The sequence below is a fragment of the Phyllostomus discolor genome, chromosome X (genome assembly GCF_004126475.2).
Source record: "Phyllostomus discolor isolate MPI-MPIP mPhyDis1 chromosome X, mPhyDis1.pri.v3, whole genome shotgun sequence".
Taxonomy (NCBI): Eukaryota; Metazoa; Chordata; class Mammalia; order Chiroptera; family Phyllostomidae; genus Phyllostomus; species Phyllostomus discolor.
In genome coordinates this window covers 97,502,010-97,525,499 of record NC_050198.1, presented here as the reverse complement: position 1 = coordinate 97,525,499, position 23,490 = coordinate 97,502,010, and the positions used below count along the sequence as shown (strand labels likewise).

General features: G+C 42.0%; 1 protein-coding gene across 6 annotated transcripts in view; it reads right to left on the bottom strand.

Moving 5' to 3' along the window:
- Positions 1-3,377: 3,377 nt before the first annotated feature.
- The window catches only part of OPHN1 (oligophrenin 1), a 261,539-nt gene continuing 241,426 nt past the window's right edge, over positions 3,378-23,490 (bottom strand). For 3 of the 6 annotated variants that reach the window (XM_036016669.1, XM_036016668.1, XM_028522527.2), the window contains exons 22-25: positions 10,179-10,344; positions 8,325-8,375; positions 5,915-5,956; positions 3,378-4,456 (exon numbers count right to left, since the gene is read on the bottom strand). In XM_036016669.1, coding sequence (XP_035872562.1) covers positions 5,923-5,956; positions 8,325-8,375; positions 10,179-10,344 — 251 coding nt within the window. In that variant the 3' untranslated portion in view covers positions 3,378-4,456; positions 5,915-5,922. The remainder of the gene's footprint in view (positions 4,457-5,914; positions 5,957-8,324; positions 8,376-10,178; positions 10,345-23,490) is intronic. The other 3 variants (XM_028522529.2, XM_028522528.2, XM_028522526.2) reach the window with 2 other exon arrangements.

Below are 23,490 nucleotides of genomic sequence, written 5' to 3'. Positions count from 1 at the left end.
TAGAGGGATAAATCCAGGGCTGACAATATTAGTGAAAAACTCAGTCCCCACAGGCTTGCCAAGGGCTGGGAAGTGTGGGCACACAGAAGGCAACTGCCTATTTTTGTTCCCCAGGACTGGGAAAGCCATCTTTGCAGTCTTAATTTCAGGCACCATGTTGGCATTCTGAGGCCGTGTGTTTTCAGGAAATGGGCTTATAGAGGAAATTACACAACTTGAATGCACACCGAAATAGGGAGATCCCCCATCTCATGGGGAGGCTCCCAGGAAGAAATACTGCTCTGGAAAAAGCATTTCTGGGGTTTGACCCATCATGACCCCAACCACCTGGACTGGCAGACTCCTTGTCTTCTGACAAGCCTCTGAGAAAAAGTTAGGCACCTTCACTTTGCACTCCATTAGCCCCATAAAACCCGCCAAGTCTCTAAATTTAACAGACTTTAAATTTCATTAAAACTTAGCTGGGGGCCCTGGCTGGCGTAGCTCAGTGGATTGAGCGCGGGCTGGGAACCAAAGTGTCCCAGGTTCGATTCCCAGCCAGGGTACATTCCTGGGTTGCAGGCCAGAACCCCCAGCAACCGCACATTGATGTTTCTCTCTCTCTCTCTCTCTCTCTCTCTCTCTCTCTCTCTCTCTCTCTCTCTCTCTCTCTCTCTCTCCCCCTTCTCTCTCTAAAAATAAATAAATAAATAAAACACTGTTAAAAAAAAAAAAAAAAAAAAAACTCAGCTGGGCCGATCTTAATTACCAGAATACCAGGATCCTGTGAACAAGCTTAGAGGATTAAAGGTACAAGGGACTTTGAAATCCACTGGGCCTCAGTCTTTCTTCTAAGAGAATTTCCCCAGTGTGATGGAAACCACAAGGGATTAGTAAGAGAATGGTATGGGTTTACATCCTGAGTTCACCATGTCCTCAGCTGTGGGACCTTGAGTGAACTATGATAACTATTCTCTGCCTTAGTTTTCTCATTTGTAAAATGGGGTCAATACCAGTACTTACATCACAAGATTATCAGAACAAACTTAGTAAACCTATGTTAAGCGCTTACAGATATATTCAGCATGTAGCAATGTCAAGCATTAAATGATCAAATGATATGGGGAACACACATCACATCTTGGGCCTTTAGGGAAACTGCTTCTGCCTAGACAGAATGAGACGAGTTAACGGATTGATAACCAGCATCAAGGTGCCATCTAAGAACACATATATTCAGCTTCCAAAGAGCTCATCACCCCTTGTATTCCAGTTACCAGTTTCTTTGGTGTGTTGCCTGTGTGTAGACTATTTCATATGGGAGAAGTTGAGCAACAGCAGGGCTTCTAACTGGCCATATAGACTGTACCTCAGCATTAGGATGTTGACAACCATGTGTCTTTATACTGAGAGGCGGGGCTTCGGTAGGCAGCTGCTTCATGCCTGTTGTAAGCAGCAGTATGGCCTCCAAGAAAATCCAATGTCCTATCTCCAGGACTGTGAGTACACGGTCAAGGAGATGTTGAAGAGGCCATTTAGATTATTACTGACTTTAAAATAAGAAGATTGTCCTGGATTATCTGTGTGAGCCCAATAAAATCACCCCAATGAAAAGTGAGCCCCTAACAGCAGAGGCAAGAGAGGAAATGAGAGGAAGGGGAAACAAATAGATTTCATGTGCCATTCACTGTTTCCTTGAAGATGGAGGGGGCTACATATCAAAAATAGGACCTCAGTCCTACAACAAGAAGGGCATGAATTCTGCTAACAACAACAGGTGAACTTGGAAAAGGGGTCAGCCCCAACTGACAACCACATCCTGGCTGATACCTTGATTTTAGTTCAGTGAGACCCTAAAAGGAGAATCCAGCCACACCATGCAGAACTTCTGACCCATAAAAACCCTGAGAAACTAAATGGATGTTGTTTTAAGCTGCTAAATTTGTAGTCATCATTTGTTACAGCAGCAGTAGAAAAGCAAAACAATGGTCTTGGGCCTTAGTTTGTACATCTGTCAAATGGGGACAAACTCCCTGGTTTTAGCTACTTGATGGGACTGTCATGAGGACAAAATGATGGACAAAAGAGCACTCTGAAATTTCAAGTCGTAAATTGGTGGGGATATACACAAATGGGGGGCAGTCAATGTGTTTTGATGCAATTGGGTTGAAGCAATTAAAAGCTTAGAGCTCCTGACATTTCCCAGAAGTGCTGAGTTGTTTTTTTTTTAGTATATTTTATTGATTATGCTATTATGGTTTCCCCCAATTTTTCCTTCTTAGCCCCTCTCTGCCAGGTATCTCCCTTCCCTCAGCAGTACCCCCCTTAGTTCATGTCCATGGTTTGTGCATCTAAGTTCTTTGGCTTCTCCATTTCCTGTACTGTTCTTAAGGGGATGTTATACGCTGAGGATCTGGAGGGCTGCGCCTCCTCTCCCAAGGAAGCAGCACAACATAGGAAAAAAATAGAAAGCCTAGGTCCCAATGTATTTCCTACCTGTGTGACCTTGAGCAAGTTATGTCACCTCTATGAGCTTCAATGAGGTGAGATAAAACTTCTGTTCACTTCCCCTCTTCCACTGATCTTGCTTGGTAATTCTCACATCCATTAGCTAAAGCCAACTGGAAATCATCTAACCCTTTAAAATGGAGAAACAGACTCAGCGGGAAGGAGAAGGGAAGTGTCTAAGGCCATGCAGTGGAGCTCTGCCTGGATGATAGGGCTGTGTGAGGCCCACCTTACGCAATGAGTGTGCACATGTGGAAACAAAGTAGTGCCCAGATGAAAGGCCTATTCATCCTCCCCAGTGTGTGCCTTGCTACTGGAAGCAGATATCCTGATTCTGGTAAACCAGTCACCCAAAGAAGTAGAGTGCAAAGACCCTTGGGTGGTACTCTGAGCACCTGTCTTGTGCCAGTGGCATCAGCAAAGTAACACAAGCAACGACACTTGCTCTAGCAGCTTCCCCTTGAACAAACAGGAATCAGAAAGGTCTACTCCTCAGATTTCTCACTCATTAGCCCTTTTGTGTTTCCCCATTGATTTAGATGGCAAATGAGGAAGACTAGGAGCTTTTGTCTGGGAGTATTTCACTTGGTGGAAAATATGTGGGAATCAAGAAAGAGGGTAAAAGCCAAACTCTCAAACAATAACCAAAATAATAAGCCAAAATAGTGACCACTAAAGCTGCCCATCATAATACCCCTACTAGGTAAGTGTGGTATAAGTGTGGTATAACTGAAACAACCTTGGGTAGGAGTCTTCTTTAGACATGGCTCCTTAACTTGCTCTGCCTGTTTCCCCAACAGTAAACTAGATAGTTAGAGTAAATGCTTTTGCAAGGCCCTTCCAATCAAATACTTTATGGGTTGTAAAAAAAGAGTCTTTTATCTCAAGGCTGTGGTTCTTAACCTTTATTGGGTCACAGGCCCATTTCAGTAGAATGTTATGGACATCTCTCCAGAACCAGCACATTGTCCTGGAATTCTATATACCATTTCAGAGACTCCATGATGTTCCTGCATGCATGGACACTGGGTTAAAAACTGCTTCTTTCAGGAGATAAAAGAGCTTAACTGCAGAAGGCAAACACAATGTAACGTGACAGCTGCCCGGCCTCAATCCACCTTGACAATTTTTCCCAGCATTTGACCCCAAAATGGAACTCCTGAAGGACAAGCACAGTCTCCCTTTTTTAAAGAACTGTTTTCAGCTTTTCTTTCCTGATTTCTTGGAAAGGAGGCTGCTAGGAGAAAACAGGCAGATGATTAATTCAAAGAGTCGGAGGCTTTGACATGCAAAACGTGCTTTGCAGATTTGTCCTAAGTGGCTGTTGGCAAGAGCAGGAAGGCCACCTTCCTGAGTCCACATGGAAGGTTGTGGGGGGCATCATCCAAGCTGTCTAGCCCCATGGGAGTAGACAGGTTCTTGGCAACACATTGCAGGGCCAGAGCTCCAAGCTGGCACCAGGCTCCACCTCATCAATAAGAGGCATGTTAGGATTCTCCAATGTTTAGCAAACATTCCTACTTCCCTGCTTCCAGGGTAATCAATGGCCCCAACCAAAGTAGCTTTTTGTTCAGGGTAAGACCTTTGATATCAGTGGTTAGCCCCAAATCTTTGCATTTGATGACCTTTTGAGGAGGCAGGAAGTTCAGAGAAGAGTTGAAAACTGAGCTCCACTCTCCAGCTCAGGTGAATGGATAACTTGGTTTATGCAGAGTTTGGCTTGAGGGAGGTCTGACATTCACAGTCTACAGGAGCTCAACGTAGACTTTCTGAGGGGATAAAGACAGAATACAAAGGAGAAATAAACCTGTTCTAGGACATGTGCACTCTATTTATAGTATCCAAGAGCCTGATGGGGCAGGGCCAGGAAGGAGATGCTCTTCAGCACAAAATGAGTCAGCACACAAGTGTTTGAAGAAGACCCTTTTAGAACTGGGACAGGGTCTTATGAGGCCAAGGCTTTTACAACCTGAAAGGGAAAGAAGAGAATAGGAATTAGCTAGCTTGGGTCAAGCACTTAATAGCCACTTAGCAGTGAGGCCTCTCTTGGTAGGCAGCTAACCATAAAATTGGTAGCTAACCTTCTGAATAATAGGGGCTGGCTTGGAAAAGGCCCCTGTGATTCTGATCCCATGAAACAGGCTTAAGATGGTGCTATACTCAGGAATAGAAATGTGTGCCTTTGGCCTCAATTCTAATTCCCAAAAAGTCTACAGGGGATTCAGAAGCCTGATGCCTCTGAGATTACCCACCCCACCCCACCATGACATGGCTACTGCCTTTAGAGCATTTAGAGCACTACAATAATTCCAAGCTTCCTTTCACTGAGACTTCACTTCCATGAAGGTGGATAGAGAAAAAGTTTATGTACCTATGCACCTCTGAAGGCTGGCAGTGATAAAGAAAAGGAAGCCTGGGGAGCATATGGTAAGCTCTGCTCCAGACACCGCGATCTCATTTACGTGTATATTGGTTCATATTATGCCAGCAATCTGATAGTCAAACAATGAGAACTCCTTGATAAAGAAATTTCCATCATCTCCATGGCTCCTGTTGACCTTAGCAGTTACTTATCCCCTCTGAACTTCAGCTCCTTTATTTGTTGAGTTAAAAATACACAGTATCCTCCCTATATCTGGCATTTGATGTGGATCAGGTGAGCTGATGAATGTGACAGTGCCTTACATTAGATAAATATAAAGGCCTAAGAAGGCAGTTTCAGGGGGTAACATTGAAATAATGATTTACAAAAATTAAGGTTGGACTCTTGGTACCTGCTATAATTCTGAAAGAGAGGTTACTGATCTTCTTATAGACCCAAAGATTACCAGAGTTAGAAGGTTCCAACCTTTTCATTTTATAGGTTGGGTAATTGAGACTCTGAGAAGGAAGTGTACTTTCCTAAAATGTCACACAGCCCAGGATTCCTAATGAATTCGATTCAAAGGCAATTTATAAAACTATACTGTAGTCTTGCTAGGGGAGGAAGGAAGGGAGGGAGGGAGGGGGGAAGGAAAGAAGGAAGGAGGAAGGAAGGAAGTAAGGGGGAAGAGAGAGAGAGAAACAAGGAAAGAAAGAAACAAGGAAAGAAGGGAAGGAAAGAAAAGAAAAAGAAGAAAAGAAAAGAAAAGAAAAGAAAGACAAGAAAAGGAAAAGAAAAGAAAGAAAAGAAAGAAAAGAAAAGAAAAGAAAAGAAAAGAAAAGAAAAGAAAAGAAAAGAAAAGAAAAGAAAACAATTAACCAAGAATCTCAGAATTGGAAGGCAGTAAGGTTAAGGGTCATATCATTATAGGGTAATGAACTGAAGCATGGAGATAAGTTCCCTCCCTCTGAACTGACATGGTATTCCAGTCTTCAAAAACTCAGATCCCACAGAGAAGGCTCATGTGTAACAAAGTTCTGTAACCAGGGGTGGGAGACTACATACCTGAGGCCTCAACTCTCATCTCCAGGAAGTTTGCCTTGAGAACTGTGGGTAAAGCAGGAAAAAGACATTTCACTAAGACTCTAGAAATCAAAACTGGAAAGGCAAAGCAAGGGTAAGGGTAGTCTTTCCATGCCAGTGCCAATGTGGTAATTTTAACAAATGGCTAAGTGATTCCACCCAGATATTTCAAAGAGTCTGGCTCCATACTTACAGCTTGGGCTACCTCTCTGGCAGATTTAGAGAACCCAGACTCCCAGACACAAGGACATCTTTCATGTGCTGGACTTTGAGGGCCAGACTATGGAAGCCTAGGGGAGCCCAGAGAAATCCTCCCAAGACCAGACACTACATTATGTAATTATCTCTAAAAGGGAGAAGGGGCAAGGAGGGAGGACAAATGCCATGCAAATCATGAATCCTCCTGTGATTTGAAGACCAAAGCAGCCCTGCCTGGCCTCTTGATGTGCTTAGATCAATCCTACGTTAGCCTCATCTAGGGATAGCTAGAAGGAAAATGCAGTCCTGAAGAGTCAAACCCCATATGGTGTGGCCAGAATATGCAGACAACAGTTGGTCCCAGGGCTATATATTCAGCATTGTTTTTTTCTTAAGTCTATTTACACCTACTCACTGAGTGATCATATTCCCATCCATGCTCTCAATCACCAGCACATACTGAGGACCACGCCCAAAAGAGCATCTATTCACATTTTGGTATATGTGAATGCCTCCATCTCAGAAGTTCTACCCTTAAATCTCTGTAGGTACAGCCCCAACTACTAGTATGAGTTGAGCGACCTAGTGGACATCTCTATCTGGATGTCCCATAGGGTCTTCAAAAACAGTGTCTAAAATTGAACAGAGCAACATTTCCACTAATGCTATTCCTCCATGATTTATTATTGGTACCATCCACTTAATTACCCGAGTTCGGTTTTTCTCTCTTAATCCTTCTCCAATGTTTCATGTTTGAAAAGTCAGCAAGATATTATTGAATCTACCTCAAATCTCTCCTTCCAGCCCTGGCTGGGTGGCTCAGTCAGTTGGAGTGTCATCCTGCACACCAAAAGGTTGTGGGTTTGATTCCTGATCAGGGCATGTGCCTAAGTTGTTAGGTTATGGGTTTGATCCCCAGTCAGGACACATGAGAGGCAGCTGGTTGACATTTCTCTCGCACATTGAATTCTGTCTCTCTGTGTGTGTGTCTCTCTCTCCACCCCTTCCCCTCCCCTCTCTCTAGAATCAATAACCATATCCTCAGGTGAGGATTAAAAGAAAAAAATCTCTCCTTCCATTTCATGCCTACTGGCAATACCATAGATCAGGACCTCATCAACTCTTGCCAGGATAATTCGCCTCCTAATTGGTCTCCATGCCTCCAGTTTTGACTTTCCCATCTATCTTTCCAATTACTAACAGAACGATTATTTTTATAATTCAGCCAGCTCTGAACATGCATTAAAAGTCTTTCATAACTTCCAATGGACTACTGTATAAAGACCAAACTCCTTAGTATGTCATACAAGGCCTTTACAATCTGGCTGGCCCCAACCCATCTTCCTGGCCTCAACTCCAGTTAAACTTTCCTCTTCTCACCCCCATATTCTAGCCAAAGTAGAAAGCTAATCAATTCCTTAACCTGTGTTGCATAAGCTGTTCTGCCTTACTGAGCCATCTTCCCCTCCCTTCTTAATGAACTACGTCCCATTTTCTTTTGAGTTTTATTTTTTTTTTAATTGTCATGGAGGGGAGATGAATGAGGGAGTGAGGTCATTCAAATGTCAGGTGTACAAATAGGAAGCAAAAAGGGATGGAGCACACATTAAACAGATCATCATTTTCATCCCCACAGATGGATATAGTACGTTCTAAATAAGTAAACTAACAAAAAAATAAGACCTACATTGAGTGCAAAGTTTTTATAATACCACTTGGCATGTCAGTGCTGAGAGAGAGAGAGACAGAGAGAGACAGAGAGAGAGAGGGAATGGAAAAGAAACCAGGGAGGCAAAGATACAATATACAGAGACAGATAAAGAAAGAGAGACACAGGGAGAGATAGAAAGATTGAAACAGAGAGACAAAGACAGAAGCATAAACATAAGTAGAAAAACACAAAGAGAGACAGAAAGAGGCAGAAAGATAGAGACACAAAAAGAAACAGAGTGTAAGACAGACAAATAGACTGACAAAAGACAGACCAACAGGTACAGAAAAAAAAAGAAGCACAGGGGGAGAGAGACAGAGCTGTGGGAAAGAAAGGGACAAACATAGACAGGAACAGAGAGACACAGAGATAGAGATCCAGAGAAATAGAGAAAGAGAATGTAAAAGAGCAAATCAAATGCTAATGATGCATTTATTATTAAAAAGTGATTTCGTTTCTTAATCTGTCACCTATATCGCTTACCTTCCTGTTTTCCGGGAAGCTGTTTCAAAGAACCTGGTCCTGGAAGCCACCCTGTAAACAGAAGCCAACCAAGCCCCTTGAGTTTCTCTAGAATATGTGTGAGAGCCAACAGCCAATGGAAAAACAAGAGAATATGAACCAGATAGGCCACCAATGCCAGGCCATGGCTTAGCTTGCAAAGGACCTGGGTCTGGGGAAAAACCCAAGTATTAGAACATGAAATGGCTCAGAGACTATAGGCACCTTCAAGGCTCTGGTTAATACTGTGTGTTCCCCACTGGCTCAGAATGGACTAAGTATGTTGCCCACTTAGGCTATTCCTGTGAGAAATAACTGAAAGAAGTCCTAGGTTTCAAAGTATAATTTTTGGCATTGTGTGAATACGAGGGGGGTGAATACGAAAAACCTGGAAGTAATTTCTGGAGGACGGGCCCCCTGTAGTACAGGCTCCTCCTGCTAAGTGAGTGTTGTAGGGACCCATCTGTATCAGTGCACCAGCTGGCCTTGGTGTGAGAGGCTGCATTCTGCTTGAGTGAAGTTTTTTGAAGACCCTTTCAATGTGTTTGCCCATTTCATGATGGGGGATTTACGAGCGCCCCTGCCGACACCATGCTGAGTGCTCAGCAGTTTCAGACCAAAAATGGCATGACCCCCATGCCCTATGCTCCCCATTCACCTGATCTCACCCTGAGCAACTTTTTTGTTTCCCTGGATGAAAAAAGTCCTCAAAGGGAAAAGTTTTGCTAATGTGGGAGAGGTGATGCAAAAACAGCCAGGAGCATGAAAAGGCATCCAAATCAATAAGTTCAAAAAACTGTTTTGAGCAGTGGAAAAATCCTCTTGATACATGTATTACATCAAATGGAGAGCACTTTGGAGGTGACTGACGTTTAAACACATCAAGATAAAGACACAATTTTTATAACTAAATTCTGGGGTTTGGGGGGGTTGCCCTTTGTACAGTTAGCATTATAATGAGTCAAAATGGTGAAAGTTTTTTTAAAAATTTGCCGCATTTCACAATTATGGAAAACAAGAAACACAAGAAAAAGAAACCCCAGAAGGAAGTATACTGAGATGGATCCCGGGCACTGACTGAGGAGAGGTCAGCCAGGCCAGCTGCGGCCAAGCCAGGCCGGTCCCTGGGAACTGCTGCGACCCCACTGTAGCAGCTTTAGCTCTGGCTCCTTGGTTTGCAGCCCAGCCTCAGAAAGGCTCACACCCTGCAAGAGGCTCTCTGGAGGATCTGAATCCTTTTGGAAGATTAAAAAAAAACTTCATTAAATTACTTTTAAGGACCAGTAGCAATAACAAGAAAAAAAAGAAAAATTTCCAGAGCCAAGGGAGCATGAAAAGTGAAGGTAATCGTATCGCCCCTCAGAGTTCAGGACAGCTAGAAACAATGGGTCTCCTATTAGGTACTAAGGTTCAAACTCTTCAGCTTTGGGGAAATCTCTCCATCTTCAGTGCTGGGTGGAACACTCTAAACAGGGCTGGTCCGTACATTCCCCTAGAGTCCCAGGGGTATCCAGCCTTTTGGCATCTCTGGGCCACACTGGAAGGAGAGTTGTCTTGGGCCACGCATTAAATACACAAACAGTAACGAAAACAAAAAAAAATAATAATCTCATAATGTTTTAAGTGAATTTTCTATTTTGTGTTGGGCCACATTCATAGCTATGCTTGGCCACTTGCAGCCCGTGAGCTGGACACCCCTGAGAGGCTACACTATGAACTGATGGTGCCCCAGGGCTGTGCACTGTCTGCCCTTCACAACCACAGTGGTAATGCTGACAGCATTCCTGGTGGCCTAAAATGGGCCTTAAGTCAAGAATGAGGAATAACTCTACTTACACGGATGATGGGATTTCCCCTGCATTGCCAGCTACAATATCTGGCTTTGGTTCTGTTTTCTGGGGAGTAGGCGCCCTGCAGAAAGGGTCAGGAGGCCTCACCGGGGGACGGATGATGGTTGGCTTTTCTCCTGGAGGCCGCACTTTGCTGAAACTGTCAGAGTCTGCTGGAAGAGAAAACAACAGCAAGAACTTGGATGGTTAGCCAATGGAAAACTACGCAATATCAGAGTTATCTAGGCCGCCTCCTTTGGCACCCATGTCTTTTTGGTCACTAACAACTCTGGATTTTTAAAAAATCATTCTTCCAGCAGCTATTCCTTCAGAAAGTCTGTCTGAGCACCAACTCTGAAGTTCATATTTGTGTGACCTAAGGCATGTCGCGTCAATTTGCTGAGTCTCACTTTTGTTATCTATATAATCGAGACCAATAATATATTATTTCATGAAGATATTGAGAGAATTTAATTAGGTGCTAATATGTTCCATATAGTGCCTGGCACTTACTAGGTGCTTAGTCAATGCTGGATGATGAATGTGAAATTATTAAAGTCACCATCACCAAACCCCAGGCTTTTTTGCTTAGGCCTTGACTACTGTGGTAGTCTCCTAACTCACCTGCCTGCCTCTGTGTCTCCAGTTTCCAGGTCCGTCCATACAAAATAAATATACATCATTTTTTAATCATTTTTAATAAAATATAACCTTTCCTTTACAGGACAAGGGGACAAGGAAAAATACGCATTTTTAAATTGTTGTTCAAATACACTTGTCTCCATTTTCCCCCTGCCCCACCCCCCTCCCACCCCCCACCCTCAATCCTACCCCCATTGTCCTCATCCGTGGGTCCTTTATACATGTTTCTTGATGACCCTTCCACTTCTTCCTCCCGTTATCTCCCAACCCCTGGTTACTATCAGTTTGTTCTTTATTTCAATGTCTCTGATAAAATATATACCAGTTTTATAAGACATTTCTGGCAGCAGTGTGGTGAAATGGATGCACTCACACATTGCTGGTGTGAGTGCAATAGTACATAAACCCGTACCCTGCGCTTATTCTGTTTAGACAGCCATCAACAATTCTGGAACAATGTGGATGACATGCAAAATCATACGTATGAGACAGTTCATACTCATTGATCCAATTGATCCACTTCAGGGATCAGGTCCAAATAAATTTAACCCCAAAGAAAAGAAATTAAAAAAATAAACAATTGGCATAAAACCATGCTTCTTAACAGGAAAAAGTCAGGCCCAACCACAAAGGCTAATAAGCATATGAGCCAATTCTTACAAGCATTTAACCGATATGTATCATGAATGAACTGATAAAGACTTAGGCCCGGTCAAAAAATATATGCATATAAAATAATATAAATGAACAAAAGTCCACAGGAAGGGTTCATGGCCTGATGAACACCATGTGGAAATAGACATAACTACGCACAACTATGTAAGGGTGTTAGTAGATCTTAATATTCATTCCATTTTTGTTAGTAAATCTTGATATTCATTAAGCTTTCTCCTATTAAAAAAGCTTAAGGTAAATATAAAAAATATTAACTTTAATCCACATAATACTGTTGCCAGATTTACCCTAAGTATTTTTACATTGTTTTTCTCCCCCTTAGAAAAGTTCTCAGTTGCCATTAAATGTACAGAATAAAGTTCAAATCCTTTAACATAAATTCAAGGCCCTCTGTGAGCTGGTCCCCAGTTATCATCCCAAGCACTAATTCTGGACCAGCTCCACTCCCATCAAACTGGTCTCTTCACTACCCTGTCAAAGCAAGCTCTTGACTGTTACTTCTAGGTGAGACAGTCTGCAATAGTGGGAAGTACACAGAGTCTTGGGTTAGGCAGACCTGGCATTGAGGCCATCCATTGTGACTTCCAAGCTGTGGGACCCTGGGTGGTTATTTCACCTCCTTGAATCTCAATTTCTTTATCTTGGAAATGGGTAATAATTCCTCCTAAATTAAATGGCCTATAGAGAATGCCTCGCATACAGCAGGGTAAGTAAGTGTTAGACTCTGTCCTACTTGTTCCATATATGCCCCTATTCTCATGTCTTAACTGTATGGCAGGGGTGTCAAACTCATTTTCACTGTGGGCCACATCGGCTTCACGGTTGCCTTCACAGGGCCAATTGTAATTTTAGGACTATATAAATGCAACTACTCCCTAACTAGGGGCAAGGAGCCCTACATTCGGCCCTTTGAAGGCAATCGTGAGGTTGATGTGGACCCTGATGAAAATGACTTTGACACCCCTGCTGCATGGTAACCATTCATCAACACTTGACTCAAATCTTACCTCTCTGAACACTCTGGCTAACACAGCTAACTCCCACCCACATAAACATTCACAAAGGGCTTATACAGGGTCCGGCAGAAGTAACACCTGCTTGAGTGTGGTTGGTAGGGTAATAATATGGGTGTAATAATTTATACTTTTAATTTGAACATTTCACCTAAAATGCCCTATGGTGTGCTTGAGCATGATATCGTTATGTTACAGAATTCCATGCTTATGATTTTGTAAGAAAAGATTTTTTAATAAAAAGGGGCATTATTTGTGCCAGACCCCAGCTAACCATTCTAATGAGGGAGACAGATATGAAAAGAAACAATTCTAATAATATAGTGAGATTGGTGTTCTAATGGAGGAATGAAACAGGTCCTATTCATGTACACACATATAAATTCTGTCTCCTCACCTAGACTGTGTCTTGCATTTCTGGCCATGCCAGTCCCCTTAGCACCAGGCTAGGTACACTGGAAAAAAAATGACCCAAATTATAATAACAATCTGACTTTTCTAACATACTTTATACCAGATCAAAGCACTCTCCCAGGGAACTATTTGATGTTCACAATAAGCTTGGAAGGGAAGATCAGATGGATTTTACTTGTCATCTCCATTTTACAAAGAAGGAGAATGAGGTTCAGAAAGGTAAACTGACTCACCCATAATCACAGAGGTAAATGGTAGAGTGATGATTGCATCTACTGTTCTTTGTAGTGTCTGCTGTTTTGCTATTACAAATCATTAAAAATTACAAATAATAATAGCAGTAGTCATAATAAAGTAACAGTAAAATTTTCGCCATCTTTTTACTGAACACCTGGCTCTGTCCCAGGCACTGTGATACCATACTCAGTACTTTATACATAGATTCTCATTTATTACTGGCTACAACCCTGTAAGCTACAAAGTATTATCTCTGTTCTATAGTCAAGGAAAGATGGATGCAGAGATTAGAGGTAACCTCACAGTTAACTGGTAACAGATCCAGGCCCATCTAATATCTGAAGCCCATGTATTCCCAAGGATGAGTGGCTTTCAACAGTGGATTCACACTGGGTACATTAAAACCATACAGTACCTGGGCCCAATCCTCACAGATCCTAGTTTAACTGACTGGGGTAGGACCTGAGTATAGGTATTTTTAAGAGCTCCCCAGGTGATGTAGTGTGTGGTCAGGATTGAGAGCCACGAGGCTACATGATGCAGCTTGCTCACTGCAGATCACAGATTACCAGAGCTGACAACGTTCTTCCATTTCTACTAGTTACTGGAGGGGATGTTAGATGGGAAGCCTAGGCTGCAGTCAGAGCCAAAAACATTTATCCTAAAGCTATGTTCACCCTGGGACTTCCCTAGATGAGAGAACCAGATATCCATCCCCCCAAATATGAACCCCATTCCTTCCCAAGTTACAGCCATATCTAGATGGACATCAACCCAAGGCCTTGGAAAACAAATGTCATTAGCCATGTGTCCTTGTAGGTCCTTTACTGGGAGCTCCAACTTGATGATGAATTACAAGTCAAACTTTGAAGTAGCAACAAAGGGTTTTCTTGGTTGAAAGAGCCCCATGTTTTTCTCTCCTGACTCTAACTTGCCACAATAAAGCCATAATGTCAAACTAAGGAGGCAGGGAGAGAAGAGTAATTTAACTGTGAGTCAAGAGAGCTAGATTCGACTTCTGGCCAAGATGGAGGCATAGGTGGACGCACCGTACCTCCACGCACAACCAAATTGGAAGAACAACAATTTAGAGGCAGAATAACACCCAGAACTGACAAAAAATTTGTCTGAATGGAAGTCAGACAGCCAAGAAGTTGAAATAGACCCGTACACCCAGACCGGTAGGAGAGGCGGAGACAAGCGGCTGGGCGTGGGTTGCGGTGCGGAGAACAGGGAGAGTTGGGCGCATAGGGCAACCGGGAGTGCGTGAGGCATCTGGGGCATGCAAGATCGCAGCGGGTGGACCCTGAGTACGCAAGCGGCAGCTGGCAGACCCAGTGAGGCGATGATTGTGGACCAGGGCAGACCGCGCAACTCAGGATCCCAGAGAAGGGACTGAGGTCCCATGGAGAACGGAGCTACGGCCATTGTTCCCTCTCAACCCCACCCTCACATACAATGTCACAATCTAGCGACTGGGGTGTCCAGCCCTGGTGAACACCTAAGGCTCCGCCCCTCACCGTAACAGGAGTGACCAGACCAAAAGAGAGAGAGAGAGAGAGAGAGAGAGAGAGAGAGAGATGGCTCAAACAGAAGAACAAATCAGTGCCCCAGAACTCATCCTTCTGAGTGACTAAGAGATAGCTAACCTATCAGATGCACAGTTCAAAACACTGGTGATCAGGAAGCTCATAGAATTGTTTGATTTTGGTTGCAAATTAGATGAAAAAATGCAGGTTACCGTAAAAGAAATGAAGGAAAATGCACAGGGAACCAACAGTGATGGGAAGGAGACTGGGACTCAAAACAATAGAGTGGACCAGAAGAAAGAAAGAAACAACCAAAGAAAAAAGAATGGAGAAACAAGAATTCAAAAAAAACAAGGAGAAGCTTAGGAACCTCCAGGGCATCTTTAAACATTCCAACATCCAAATTATAGGGGTACCAAAAGGGAAAGAGGTAGAGCAACAGATTGAAAATGTATTTGAACAAATAATAAAGGAGAAATTCCCCATTCTGGCAAAGGAAATAGACTTCCAGGAAGTCAAGGAAGCTCAGAGAGTCCCAAAGAAGTTGGACCCAAGAAGAAACACACCAAGGCACATCATAATTACATTAGCCAAGGTAAAAATGAAGGAGAGAATTCTAGAAGCAGCAAGAGATAAGGGGACAGTCACCTACAAAGGAGTTCCCATGAGACTGTCAGCTGATTTCTCAAAAGAGATCTTACAGGCAAGAAGGGGCTGGAAAGAAGTATTCCAAGTCATGAAAGACAAGGACCTATATCCCAGATTACTCTATCCAGCAAAGCTTTCATTTAGAATGGAAGGGCAGATAAAGTGCTTCTCAGATAAGGTCAAGTTAAAGGAGTTCATCATCACCAGGCCCTTATTTTATGAAATGTTAAAGGGACTTATCTAAGAAAAGAAGATTAAAAAAAAAAACATGTATAGTAAAAGGACAGCAAACTCACAATTATTAACAATCACACCTAAAGCAAAACCAAAGGAAACTAAGCAAACAACTAGAACAGGAACAGAACCACAGAAATGGAGATCACACAGAGGGTTAGCAATAGGGGAGTGGGAGGAGGAGAGAGGGGGAAAAGGTACAGAGAATAAGTAGCATAGATTGTAGGTAGAAAATAGACAGGGGGAGGGTAAGAATAGTATGAGAAATGTAGAAGCTAAAGAACTTATAAGTATGACACATGGACATGAAGTAAAGAGGGGGAAGTGGGTGGGAGAGGGTAGGGTGTACAGGGTAGAGGGGAGTGAAGGGAGGAAATGGGACAACTGTAATAGCATAATCAATAAAATGTATTTTAAAAAAAGAGAGCTAGATTCTAGTCTTAATACTAAAACTAACTTGCTGTGTGACCTTGAGCTGACCACTTCCCTACTTGTACAAAATGTGGACTTGGATTGTTTTCCAGATCAATGCATCCATTATATGTCTGTAGACACATGTTTCTCCTTGCTGATTTTATGTGCTGCTTTTGAGTATCCTGGAACCCAGTTCTGATCATGTACTTAAGCAGCTTGAAAAAAAATTAGATAGATAGATAGATAATTAGACTTAGACTTAGACTTAGATCTGGTTTCATAGCTCCCTGTTGCCTGCAGAATAAACTCAAATATTTTTGACTTGGAATTCACTATCCTCTTCCGTTTGGTTTCAACTGATGTTTCTGACCTACATTTCCATCACAGTTCTTCGCATAGACTACAGTCCACACAAAAAATATTATTTGTTGTTCCACGTACATTTCTTACAGTTAATCATCTCATTCGCAGATGCCCTTTACCTTATTCCCACATGCCCAAATTTGCATCATCCATCAACATTCAGCTTAAGTGAAGTATCTTCAGAAGCCTAAGATGTTCCAAGTTCTTTTGTCTGATTCTTAAGGCACTTGTTATCTTGTGCTGTGACTCAGACCTCTTTGTTTTGGTGGCTGTATCTCCACTATTAGGATGTGGATAACTTGAGAGCAAGGTCCAGGTAGTATTCATCTCTGTATTCACTAGAGGCCTAAGCAAATTGCTTTTCATGCAACTGGTATTTAAAAAAATATTAATTGAGTCATGAAAAATGTAGTTCTGCACATTGAAAGGACAATGAAAAAAGCTTTCCTTTTTTAAGTCCCCCCTTGTGGCATCTGTGATACACACAGACATGATATACCGAAATTCTGGGGCTATTCTAAAACCTAAATGGAAAGGTGTTCAATACACTGGTATTTCTTGAGGGCTTTTGTGCCCAGCCTTATGTTCTCATTAGAAACCCACACAAATGATCTAACATAGACTTCATCCTCCACAGGCTTACAACTGAGTTGGAAAATGAAGTTATTCTTATACCCATATTAGAGGACTAAACTGGGGTGCAAAAAGAAGTAAGGTAAGGGAGAATTTCTGGGGCAGGATTGTCAGAAAGCTTTGTGGAAGGAATCAGACTTGAGCTGGACCTGGAGGGAGGGCTAAGAATCTTTCCTTGCCTCTTCTCCTCAACAATGGCCTTCCTCTTTCTGCTTGTCTGTGACTTGGTCAGAGACAGGCTGAGGGTGGAAAGAGTAGCTCTGAGCTTCAATGGCATCCATATTTGAGGCCTGAGGTTTCTTTTCATAAGTTCCAGAATACAGAAAATTATACCTCTGCCATCTTCCATGTCTGCCATTTCCTGGGAGGATGTTACACGCCCAGTAGCACCATCATTTGTTTAACTCCTATTATATGACCAAATACTTTGTACACCTAATTTATAATTAAACCTCACAAAAACCCTGCCTGCAACATAGGCACTGTCCTCACTTACAGCTGAGAAAACTGGCTCAAGGAAGTGAGGTTTGCCTAACAAAGATCATGTAGTTAGTAATTAGACTCCTATAAAAGCAAAACAACTGCTGCCATTTCACTGAGTACACATCATGTGCCAAGCAAGAGCTCAGATATTTCATTGTTATGACAGCCCTATGGGCACAATTATTATCTTCACGTTACAAATGAGAAAATGAAGGGTCAGAGAGACTGTGGCCTGTCTGAGGTCCCACAGCAAGGATGACGCAGAACTCAAACTAAAATGTCAGAGCCCCTAGAGTCCAAGGCCCATCTGAGACTCCACTAAGCCTTTGCAGCCTATGGTCTTTCAACCAAACTGTCCCTTTAACTTTGGTCCACAACCTGACTTTTACTACACATTTGACCTCCCTCTCCAGCCCAACCTGCTCCCTCCTTCCCCATTCTCTGTTAAATGACAACCAAAGAATCTTAGCATTCATAGACCTGATAGCTATCAGTCTTCAACCTTACACAACTGTCTTCCACCTTTCTTTATAGCCATCTACACCCAACCTGAGGGCATAGAATAGGCGAGACTGTTTCCTCATGTAGATTCCCCAGTTTCCTAGAATTATATCTTTCTTTCTATGACACTGCCCCGACCTCACCTAAAAGCCTCTTACCTCCTTTAGCCACTAATTGCCCTTTTGGATCGATCTGGAGGTAGGCTCCAGGAAAGGCAGAGAATGAAAACCAAACACAGTAGATTTCTAAAGCATAATGAGTCCGAACAAGAAAATCCAGATAATAGCCGGCACAGCCCAACACTGCAAGAGCAAGTCTGTTCTTAATACTTTTAGAGCAGATGTAAATGCTACTTAGAACACGAGACACCCCAGTGGAGAACCAGTGGCCCTGGGGCGGGGTAAGGCCTAACAAGCAGTATTTCTTCAAGCCCAAGAGCACGTCATGAGAACACAGTCTTTTCTCTCCCATTAGACAGAGGAAAAGAGCTAAGATGCCCCCACCCCACCAAACCCTTATGGCATAGGGTCCCAGTGTGGATGTATTCCCCACATTCATCTTAGAATCTCAGACACAGACAAGGGCTCCTTGCCCTCTGCTCTTGCTGGAATTTGCTCTCACCCCTCTGGAACATGGGTCTCACTGGAGTGGGACTGACTGCGTACATGCCAATCTCACCACGAGCCTCTGGAAAACAGGAACCAAGGACTCTCATCTCTGTCTCTCCCACTGCACAGCACTGTCTGAATAAGTTAACAAATATGTGCAAGTGTATGTCTTCCCCTCCCATTCCCCAAAGGAAAGCCTGAAGCCCCTTTGCAGAAGCTACACAAATGCCCTTTTTCCAAAGCCAGGCCTGGTAACAGACAGTAACCTCAAAGGAAGGGGAGAAATTGGGTTTGCATAACTTTGTTTCCCCCAAATGAAAGGTTCTTTCTTATTATTATTACTTTTATTTTTAAATTTTTTATTGTTATTCTATTGCAGTTGTCCCAATTTTTTCTTCTTTGCCCTCTGCCCAGCCCACCCCACCCCCCCACTCTCACAGTCCATTCCCACACCACTGTCCATGTCTGTGGGTCACTCATACATGTTCTGTGACTAGTCCCTTCTTAGAAATCAGGAAAGGGAAGGTAGCTAAAACCACTTAAAAATAGAACTCTGGGATCTAAGATGGCGTCGGAGTAGGAAGGAGCAGATTTGGCTTTCCTCTGCTCAGGGGAGAAAATCCTGACAAATCTATGGAGTAGAAAGGCAAGCAACCAACATATTTCAGCATTTTTGAAAACAGAGGACCAAGGATTGTGGCAGAACCGAAAGAACAAAGAACGGATCCTAAGGGGAGTGCTGCAACAAGAAGAACCAGCTTCAACACAACCTGCCCTCACCAGCACAGCAAAATACAGAAGGTGGTGGACAGAGTGACCCACATTTAACCAACTGGCGGGAAGGAACCACCAAAGAAAGACTCAACAACAATCAAAACCCAAAGGCAAACACAAAGCCAACTTAAACAACAGCCCAAGACCAGCGAGCTTGGGGGGTCAAGGAAACAGCACCACTGAAACTCACTGCTACCCTACTAAAGAAGTTCACATCATAAACCCAGGGAGCCAGAACACATCAATATAAGAAGCTGAGGCGAACAAGAAGAGTCTCACAAACAATGGGAAGACAAAGAAATAATCCCCAAATGCAAGGAAAGGAGGAAGCCTCAAAAGGAATGCTAAATGAAACAGAGGCAATGCAACTATCAGATATTGAATTCAAAGCAGTGATTGTCAGGAAGCTCAATGAGCTCACAATGAGCTATGAGAGTCTACAGGGAAGCTACAATGAACTCAATGAAAACTACATCAGCATAAAAAAGGAAATAGAAACTCTCAACAAGGGCCAAGAGGAAATGAAGAACACAATTTCTGAACTGAAGAACACAGTAGAAGGAATGAAAAGCAGGATCGATGAAGCAGAAGATCGGATCAGTGAGCTAGAGGACAAAATAGAAGAAAACACCCAGAAAGAGCAAGAAAAGGAAAAGAGGCTCAGAAAAAATGAAGAGGGATTAAGAGAAATGCAAGACAATATGAAACGTAATAATATCCGCATAATAGGGATACCAGAAGGAGAAGAAGAAGAACAAGGGATAGAAAACCTAGTTGAACAAGTGATGATGGAAAACTTCCCTAATTTGATGAGACAAAAAGTCACACAAATACAGGAAACACAGAGAGTCCCAATCAAGAGGAACCCAAAGAGGCCCACCGCAAGACACATCATAATTAAAATGGCAAAATTTCAAGACAAAGAGAGAATCTTAAAGGCAGCAAGGGAGAAAAAGGAAGTAACATACAAGGGGGCCCCAATAAGGCTAACAGCTGACTTCTCAATGGAAACACTCCAAGCCAGAAGAGAATGGCAAGAAATAATCCAAGTAATGAGAACCAGAGGCCTGCAACCACGACTACTTTACCCAGCAAGGCTCTCAATTAAGATAGAAGGCCAAATAAGAAGCTTCTCAGACAAAAGAAGTCTAAAAGAATACACCTCCACTAAACCAGCTCTGCAAGAGATGCTGAAGGGACTGCTTTAAGGAAAGAAAGGAAAAGAGAGAGTCAGAGAGGATCACACATACATAAAAGGCAATGAATGAGTACCTATCAGTAATAACCTTAAACGTAAATGGATTAAACGCTCCAATCAAAAGACATAGAATAGCTGATTGGATAAGAAAACATGACCCACACATATGCTGTCTACAAGAGACCCACCTCAGGATAAAAGATCTGCACAGGTTGAAAGTGAAGGGCTGGAAACAAATTTTCCAAGCAAATGGACAGGAAAAAAAAGCCGGGGTAGCAATACTCATATCTGACAAAATAGACTTCCAAAGAAGGTCCATAAAGAGAGACCCAGAAGGTCATTTCATAATACTCAAGGGAAGAATTCACCAAGAAGACATAAATATTGTAAATATATATGCGCCCAACATAGGAGCACCCAAATACACAAAGAAAATCTTAGAGGACTTCAAAAAAGATATGGACAACAACACAATTATTGTGGGGGATTTTAACACCCCTCTATCAAAAATGGACAGATCTTCCAAACAAAATATCAACAAAGATATTGAGGCATTGAACAATACACTAGACGAACTGGGCTTTACCGATATTTACAGAACCCTCCATCCCAAAGAAGCTAAATACACATTTTTTTCAAATGTACATGGAACATTTTCAAAGATTGACCACATGATAGGACACAAAACAAGCCTCAACAATTTCAAAAAAATTGAAATCATACCAAGCAATTTCTCAGATCACAAGGCACTGAAACTAGAAACCAACCCCAAGGAAAAAAACCCAAAACACTCAAATTCATGGAGATTAAACAGCATGCTATTAAACAATGAATGGGTCAAGAATGATATTAGGGAAGAAATCAAACGGTTTTTGGAAACAAATGAAAACGAACTCACAACAACCCAAAACTTATGGGACACAGCCAAGGCAGTCCTGAGAGGGAAGATCATAGTGATACAGGCCCACCTAAAAAAGTTAGAAACATTCCAAACAAACAACCTAACCCTACGTCTACAAGAACTCGAGGAACAACAACAAAGACAGCTCAGAGCAAGCAGAAGGAAGGAAATAACCAAGATCAGAGCAGAAGTAAATGACATAGAGACTAAAAGCACAATTCTAAAGATCAATGAATCCAAGAGTTGGTTCTTTGAAAAGATAAACAAAATCGACAAGCCTTTAAGCAGACTCATCAAGAAAAAAAGAGAGAAAACCCAAATAAACACAATCAGAAATGAAAGAGGAGAGATTACAACAGATACCACAGAAATACAAAGGATTGTAACAAATTACTACAAAGAGCTGTATGCCAAGAAATTTGAAAACCTAGAAGAAATGGACAAATTTCTAGAAAAATATAACCTCCCAAAACTCAATAAAATGGAAGCAGAAAGCCTGAACAAACCAATAACAGCAAAAGAAATTGAAGCAGTAATCAAAAAACTCCCAACACACAAAAGCCCTGGACCAGGTGGTTTCACAGGAGAATTCTACAAAGCATTTAAGGAAGAACTAACACCTATCCTTCACAGACTATTTCAAAAAATCCAAAAAGATGGAAGACTCCCAAACTCTTTTTATGAGGCCAACATCATCTTAATTCCAAAACCAGATAAAGACACAACAAAGAAAGAAAACTACAGGCCAATATAGCTGATGAACATTGACGCTAAAATCCTCAACAAGATACTGGCAAACCGCATCCAACAGTACATTAAGAAGACCATACACCATGACCAAGTGGGATTCATTCCAGGTATGCAAGGATGGTACAATATTCGCAAATCAGTAAATGTAATACATCACATAAACAAAAGCAAAGACAAAAACCACATGATCATATCAATAGATGCAGAAAAAGTATTTGATAAGGTACAGCACCCATTCATGATAAAAACACTCAGTAAAGTGGGAATAGAGGAAGCATTCCTCAACATAATAAAGGCCATATATGAGAAACCTACAGCCAACATTATACTCAATGGGAAAAAATTAAAATCTTTTCCACTAAGAACAGGAACAAGACAAGGATGTCCACTTTCACCACTTCTATTCAATATAGTACTGGATGTTCTAGCCACAGCAATCAGACAAGAAAAAGAAATAAAAGGAATCCAAATCGGAAAGGAGGAAACAAAACTGTCACTGTTCGCAGATGACATGATAGTGTACATAGAAAATCCTATAGACTCCACCAAAAAACTGCTTGACCTAATAAATGAATTTGGTAAAACAGCGGGATACAAAGTCAATATCCAGAAATCAAAGGCATTTCTGTACACCAACAATGAAACAGCAGAAGCAGAAATCAAGAAAAAAATTCCATTTGAAATAGCAAAAAGAAAAATAAAATACCTAGGAATAAACCTAACCAAAGAGGTAAAAGACCTGTATTCAGAAAACTACATAACACTGAGGAGAGAAATCAAGGAAGACACAAACAAATGGAAACATATACCGTGTTCATGGATTGGAAGAATTAATATCATTAAAATGTCCATACTACCAAAAGCAATTTACACATTCAATGCAATACCTATTAAAGTACCAATGGCATATTTCACAGACATAGAACAAACACTTCAACAATTTATATGGAACCATAAACGACTCCGAATAGCTGCTGCAATTTTGAGAAAGAAGAGTAAAGTAGGAGGAATCACAATACCTGACACTAAACTATACTACAAGGCCACTGTAATCAAAACAGCCTGGTACTGGCATAAAAACAGGCACATAGACCAATGGAACAGAACAGAGAGCCCAGAATAAACCCAAGCCTCTACGGTCAATTAATATTTGACAAAGGAAGCAGCAACATAAAATGGAATAAAAATAGCCTCTTCAACAAATGGTGTTGGGAGAACTGGACAGCTACGTGCAAAAAAAATGAAACTCGAGCACCAACTTACACCTTATACAAAAATAGATTCAAGGTGGATAAAAGACTT